Source organism: Castanea sativa, chromosome 11, assembly GCF_040712315.1.
Source record: "Castanea sativa cultivar Marrone di Chiusa Pesio chromosome 11, ASM4071231v1".
NCBI classification, from domain to species: Eukaryota; Viridiplantae; Streptophyta; class Magnoliopsida; order Fagales; family Fagaceae; genus Castanea; species Castanea sativa.
Window position 1 is genome coordinate 63,231,625 of NC_134023.1, and position 6,000 is coordinate 63,237,624.

Sequence of the window (6,000 nt, forward strand, 5' to 3'; positions counted from 1 at the left end):
CACAGATTAGCTTAGCAATTAAAAGAAACCCAAATTTGGACCTAGAATGACTGCAAATTAAAAATAATATGAACCAAATTTATTATAATTTGAAAATAACGGTTGTGTCAAATTGATTACTACCAAAATGCATAGATCAAATTAACACTAATCTCAAATGTAGGGACCAAAATAATTTTTTTTTTGCTACCAAAAAATGGGGGTTAGGTAAGCTACACCAGCTCCCGGGCAGGGCGCTCAGGTTTAAACCCGCGGGCCAACCCTTAAGGATGTCTACTAACGAAAAACTGTTAGTAGTGGGACTCAAATCTAGGTGAGTTAAACGAAGTGTCCAAGACTTACCAACTCAACCATCCCGTCGGCACAAAAATAATATTTTCTTCTTATAAAGATTTGGAAAAGAAGAAACATACGGCAGAATTACCCCAAACATAGGGCCAATATTGCGCAAGGCTCTTCAGGATTTGGGGCCTTTATTTTCTTTATATATGGTCTAAACTTGGATTGTTGTCGCTATAAAAAAAGAAAAAAAGGCCTTCATGCCTAGCACTCTTGTGATTACTGCTTTTTGGTACTACGGCCCATTACAAATGAATAGTTTTCATTTCTATTCGGTTTAATCAGATAAACAGAGAAACTAGGATAACAATCTTATATTATAATTCAACTAAAACACATATGAATGATACTTTTAGTCGGAAGATTTAGCAATAAAAATATAAGAATTAATTTCCTAAAGGCAATTTTATGAATTTAATTGATTTTGCACGCTTATCAAAATTTTTTTTTTTTTTGATTTTGCACGAGACAAAATTAGTCAATTAATTTGTATTATGTGTTTAATGTGCATGAAGTCTACGTTAAATCAAAAAATGATATACAAAAAAATATTTTTGCATTTTTATTATTCCTGTGACTCAGACTGATTTGTGAGGAAGACATGGGTTTCAGTTAACTTAACTGGTAAAGTCTTTGATAGTTGAATAAGAGGTTTGAGGTTCAATTCCTGCTTTTACCAAAAATTAATTGGTGTCTTGATCTAATGATAAATAGCTATTATCATGAAGTACGTCATAGGTTGAAACTATTTAAAAAAAATTGTGAGGAAGAGAATGATGAGGCTGAGAAGGAGGGAGAGGAAGAGATTTGTGAGGATGAAAATGAAGAAGAGATCTGAACGTGTAGGTATAGCAGAGTAGGATTGGAAAAGTAAAAATAATTTAAATGAGTGGATGAGAACAGTTCAAGATAAGAGTTAAAAAAAAAAAAAAAAATACAAAGACATAAAGACGAGAGAATTAAAAAAAAAAAAACTGCAGAGAAAAGAAGAAAAAGATTGGATTTGCGCCAAAAATTTTAGCTTTTGGCAATAAAAAATTCAACATTAATGATTTTATTTTAGTATTTAACCACTTAAAATAATATAAATAACATAATATAAAATAATATATTCACTACAATATACAATAGCCACAACTACAACCACATGTAAAATATATTACCATGCTTTATCATTTGAGCTACAACGCCTTTTCAAAAAAAAAAAAAAAAAAAACATTTGAGCTACAATGCACAACTATAGATGATTGTGCACGGTAGCTGATGAGTTAAATTTTTTGCTTATAGCACCACTAATATAGCATACTTTTTGTATATTGTGATGTTAAAAATAACATTTTAGTAATTTCACACTACCAATATGGATAATCTTAGGAATTTAAAGCTTCTTCCTAACATGTAATTTACCACCCTCATGTCACTTTCTCTTCAACGGTATTTATTGATTGATTTTTTTTTTAAATTATAAAATAGGCTGAGTTATAACTTATAATACTTATTTTCTGATTCAGCAAAAAAAAAAAAAAAAAAACTTATTTTCTGGACCCTACTTTCAACTTTAGATAAAGAGCTGCAAACTTAATTACTGCTTCCAAGTTTGTTAGCAATTTCTTTAATCTTTAAAAAAAATATTGTTCATATTGTCTATGATTTTTAGGTATTGGGAATAATTATAAATTAATGTCATCTTTAGCATAAATTTTAGGTATAACAAATTATTATTGGTGTTGGACTTTTTTTTTGTGTGATTTATTTAGAGCTTACCACGTAGGTTTGAAATTCTCACATTTTTCTACATCATCATTATTTATAAAAAAAAAAAACCTATTTTTTACTATTTATCCACCTAATACTTCTTCTAAAAAGTAAAACTATAACCTAATAATTTATATATCTATATATACCATAAAACTGAAGTTTCTAACTTTTTTTTTTAGGACTTTTTTAGAGGTTACCACATAGGATTTAAAACTCTCTCATTTTTTTACGTTAACACTATTTAAAACAAAAAACAAAATAAAGAAGGTTACGTTAACAAGCACTATTAACAGCAGTTTATTGTATTAACAATAGTTTTTTGACTTTCTTTTTACAGTTTTTTGTCTTTTTTTTTTTCCAACTTTATGTTAATATTTTTCAGCTTTATAAACTGTTGAACCAACTTCATAAAGAGAAAATAAATATTAAAATAAACTCTAAGATCAGTTTTACACCTTTTTCTTTTATTTATTTAATTTTTTATTAAATGAGACCCCTATTAATCTAACCTTAACAAAGTGCTCGTTATCATTTGCCCAAAAAAAAAAGAAAAAAACAAAGAAAAAGAAAAGAAGATGGTCTTTTTCGCTGTTTATTCACCTGACACTTCTTCTATTAACTAAAACTAGAACCGGATAATAAAAAAACTCTCCTCCCCCAAAAACTCATCTCTCAAAAACGTGAGACCCCAAAAACCATCTCCCCTAACACTCTTGAAAAAACACTCATTTAGCGTAAAAGAAAAACCCAAACTGGAAAACCCTATTGAACCCATAGCTAACGCATCAATTGCTTTTCTTCTCTTTCCATCCAGTCTCTGTCTCCAAAGCTTCCACCTTTGCCGGTCTTCTTTGTTTACAAGTGGGGTCTGTTCTTTGAGGTAGTTCTGCTTTTCTCTATGAATTTCTGTTTAAAAAATAGTGAGAAAAATTGAAAACTGAGATGTCAAAGTTTCATCAAGTAGAGTCCAGGTAGATGGTATTTGGGAAAACCCAGATATAAATTGTTGTCAATATAATCAATAAATCTATTGTTGCTATTTTCTGGGCTTATTGAGTTGTTGCTTCTGTTTTTGTCTCTTAATGTAATATCTATACATTTTGTGGTCTTTGGTGAACTGCATTGGATTAGTGATGTGAAAATTAGTTATAATTAATACCCATTTTGGTGCCAAAGCATATGAGAAAGTGATTATTGGTATATGGGTTGGATGTATTTACATTTTCTAATGGCATTATTCATGAGAAATCAAAAGGCATTTATTTTACATCTTCATTCAAAGCTTTTTTTTTTTTGGGTGCAGTTGACCTTATACACTTTTTAGAATTGTGGTCTTTGATTTAAAAACAATTAAGATTTTCCCCTGGAGGATCTTCTCACTTCGAATCAGATTGAATTGCGTATTTTAGGTTTGAACTTGAAGTTACAAAATTAGTCAAGGTTAATAGATCATATTATAGGATATCCAAAATTTTTATTTGCTAGCCTTGCATTAGCTTGGATGTTTTAGGACAGTGCTTTGAGATTCTTTTATGTAGTAGTGGTGAGTTTCCTCAACTTATAAGGTAGTGGAAGTGCTAATTAAGCTACAAGACTTTTGGCTTCCTTTATATTTTAAAATGCTTCATGTTTTCTATACCTTTTTATTTTCCTTTCCAAATTATCAAGTGCCTGTATAAACCTTAGGCTAGAGAGAAAAAGAAAAAAAGAAAAAAAGAAGAAGAATAGGAGGCTGTGGGTTATTAGCAACAAATGACACTGAAGTTATGCTTGAATTTGTATGCTGGGACTTTCACTCTGTTTAACTGGAGCATGTTCAAGTGAGTTATCAATCATAATGGCCGTGCTCTTTTGTTTTTATTTTTTATTTTTTAATGTACCTATATGAATTAATTAAATTGTTCTACTCGTTTGTAAGTAATTAGCCATTTGTACTAATTTTGGAATGAGTTTCAGTGTGAAAAGTAAAATACTGGTGAGTTTCATTTCTTTTATAATGTATAAATTGTGTTTAATATAAGCTTATAATGTGGTGAATAGTGCTTATGAACTGTTAGTTAAAGTGCCTTGCAAATAGCTTGACTAGGCTCTTCTGATCAGTGGGACCATATTGATCATAACAGAACAATCACCCTTCAAAAATATATGATGAATGGCTCTTGGTGTCAATTATGATAAATTTGATTGAATGGAACTCCAAAAATTTCTTTTTAGATGTTATTTAAAGTAGAATTAAAAGTTCATATGCTTGATGCAAAGTGTTTTGCTCTGTCATGTATTGCTTGAAGTTTACTGCCTAATATGTGTAATTATTATTGGGAACAAAACATGATCTCCCTTCCTTAATTTTCCCAGGCACATACCTCATTTTAAAGGAATCAGAGTAACAAAGTCATGTTTTTTTTTTTTTTCCCTTCTCAGTGCTTCTTCCGATAGAACTTAGTTGCCAATATTAAAACCTCACAAAGAGATTTTTTTTTTGAAGTCCAAGTTCATTCATTATTTTTTATGTTTGCAGGTATTAGGTGAAGCATATCAAATTAAAGTGATCCACTGCATCTTCTCAAAAAAAGAAGTGATCCATTGCAAAGAGATGCTTATTATTATACATAATTTTTCTAAAACTATCCCGTGCATTTAGTGACTAGTAACAATTAACATCAAAACTAGAAAACTGAAAACCCCATTTCCCTCTTTCACTCTCTCTCTCTCAAACCTCAAAAAGATGGCTTCCATCCCTTTCCTCCGCATCTCACCCACCACCACCACCTTCAACCTCAAACCCCCCACACTCCCATCCCTTCGTATCATCAAACCCACATACACCCCACCACACCCACGAAAACTCACTATAACTCGCATGTCCTACAACCCAACACCAGCCACTGATCGCTTGATCTCCACCATAGCCTACACTCTCCCTTTCTTCAACTCCCTCCAATACGGCCGCTTCCTCTTCCACCAATACCCACCTCTTGCCTATCTCTTCAACCCTCTCCTCCCTCTCCTTTCTCTCTACAGGTCCATCCCTTACTCTTCCTTTGTTGCCTTCTTTGCTCTCTACTTGGGTGTTGTTAGAAACCCAAGTTTTTCCCACTTTGTTAGGTTCAACTCCATGCAGGCTGTCACTCTTGACGTGCTTCTTGTGCTACCTGTTTTGCTTCAACGGGTTTTCAGCCCCGCTCGTGCTGGGTTTTGGTTCAAGGTCATGGTTTGGTTCCATAATTTGCTGTTTGTGTTTGCTGTTTTGTGCTTTGTTTATAGCGTGGGGTGTTGTGTTCTTGGGAGGACACCCTACTTGCCTTTTGTTGCTGATGCTGCTGGTAGGCAGATCTAAGTGGGCACCTTTACTTTTGTTTTAGGCATTTTGTCAAACAGTTGTTGTTTGTGGCATTTTGTCGAGCACTTTGCTGTTTGTGAGCTGTGTTAAATTGATAAATGATAAATCTTTGTACCCTTTTTGGGTTTTTGGTTTTGGGTTAGACTGCAACTTGTTTTTTAAGTTCAAGGTACAAGACATTTGTATTGTGCGAATAGTTGTTGACGAGGCATTTTGTAAAACAATGTGAAGCAATTTATCAAACAATGGGCTGCCTGTGTTTGTGGACGGTAGGCTAAAATCTTGATGTACCCTGTCTTTGGAGGGTGAGTTTCTCTTGGCATTTCTTAGTGAAACTTTTTTTTTTTTTTTTGAGTTTCGAGTATTCGGTTTAACTGGCAAAATTTGCTCTGTAGGACGATTTTAGAAAAAATTTAGGAGAATAGCACACAAACTAAATTATTTAGTTATGTAGCACATTTTTGGAACTCGAATTTGTTAAATTTCAACTCAAACTTGAGTTCTAGCCCAAACCCGAGTTTCAAAAAATGTGCTACATAACTAAATAACTTGTTTGTGTGCTA

The 6,000-nt window shown here is 32.4% G+C and overlaps 1 protein-coding gene across 2 annotated transcripts; it reads left to right on the top strand.

The window, feature by feature from the left end:
* Positions 1–2,729: 2,729 nt before the first annotated feature.
* On the top strand, positions 2,730–5,704 carry LOC142614508 (protein TIC 20-II, chloroplastic). Of its 2 annotated transcripts, none has more exons than XM_075787034.1 (2): positions 2,730–2,977; positions 4,616–5,704. In XM_075787034.1, exon 2 carries the CDS (start codon positions 4,823–4,825, stop codon positions 5,432–5,434), a length of 612 nt encoding a protein of 203 aa, XP_075643149.1. In that variant the 5' UTR covers positions 2,730–2,977; positions 4,616–4,822; the 3' UTR covers positions 5,435–5,704. The 2 variants fall into 2 exon arrangements, with proteins under 2 accessions (XP_075643149.1, XP_075643150.1); XM_075787035.1 differs by lacking the exon at positions 2,730–2,977 and adding an exon at positions 3,207–3,917.
* The last annotated feature ends 296 nt before the right edge of the window (positions 5,705–6,000 follow it).

What these genes read in the sequence shown, in the direction of transcription:
- LOC142614508 (XM_075787034.1), top strand. Translation starts at nt 4,823, where the DNA reads ATGGCTTCCATCCCTTTCCTCCGCATCTCACCCACCACCACCACCTTC.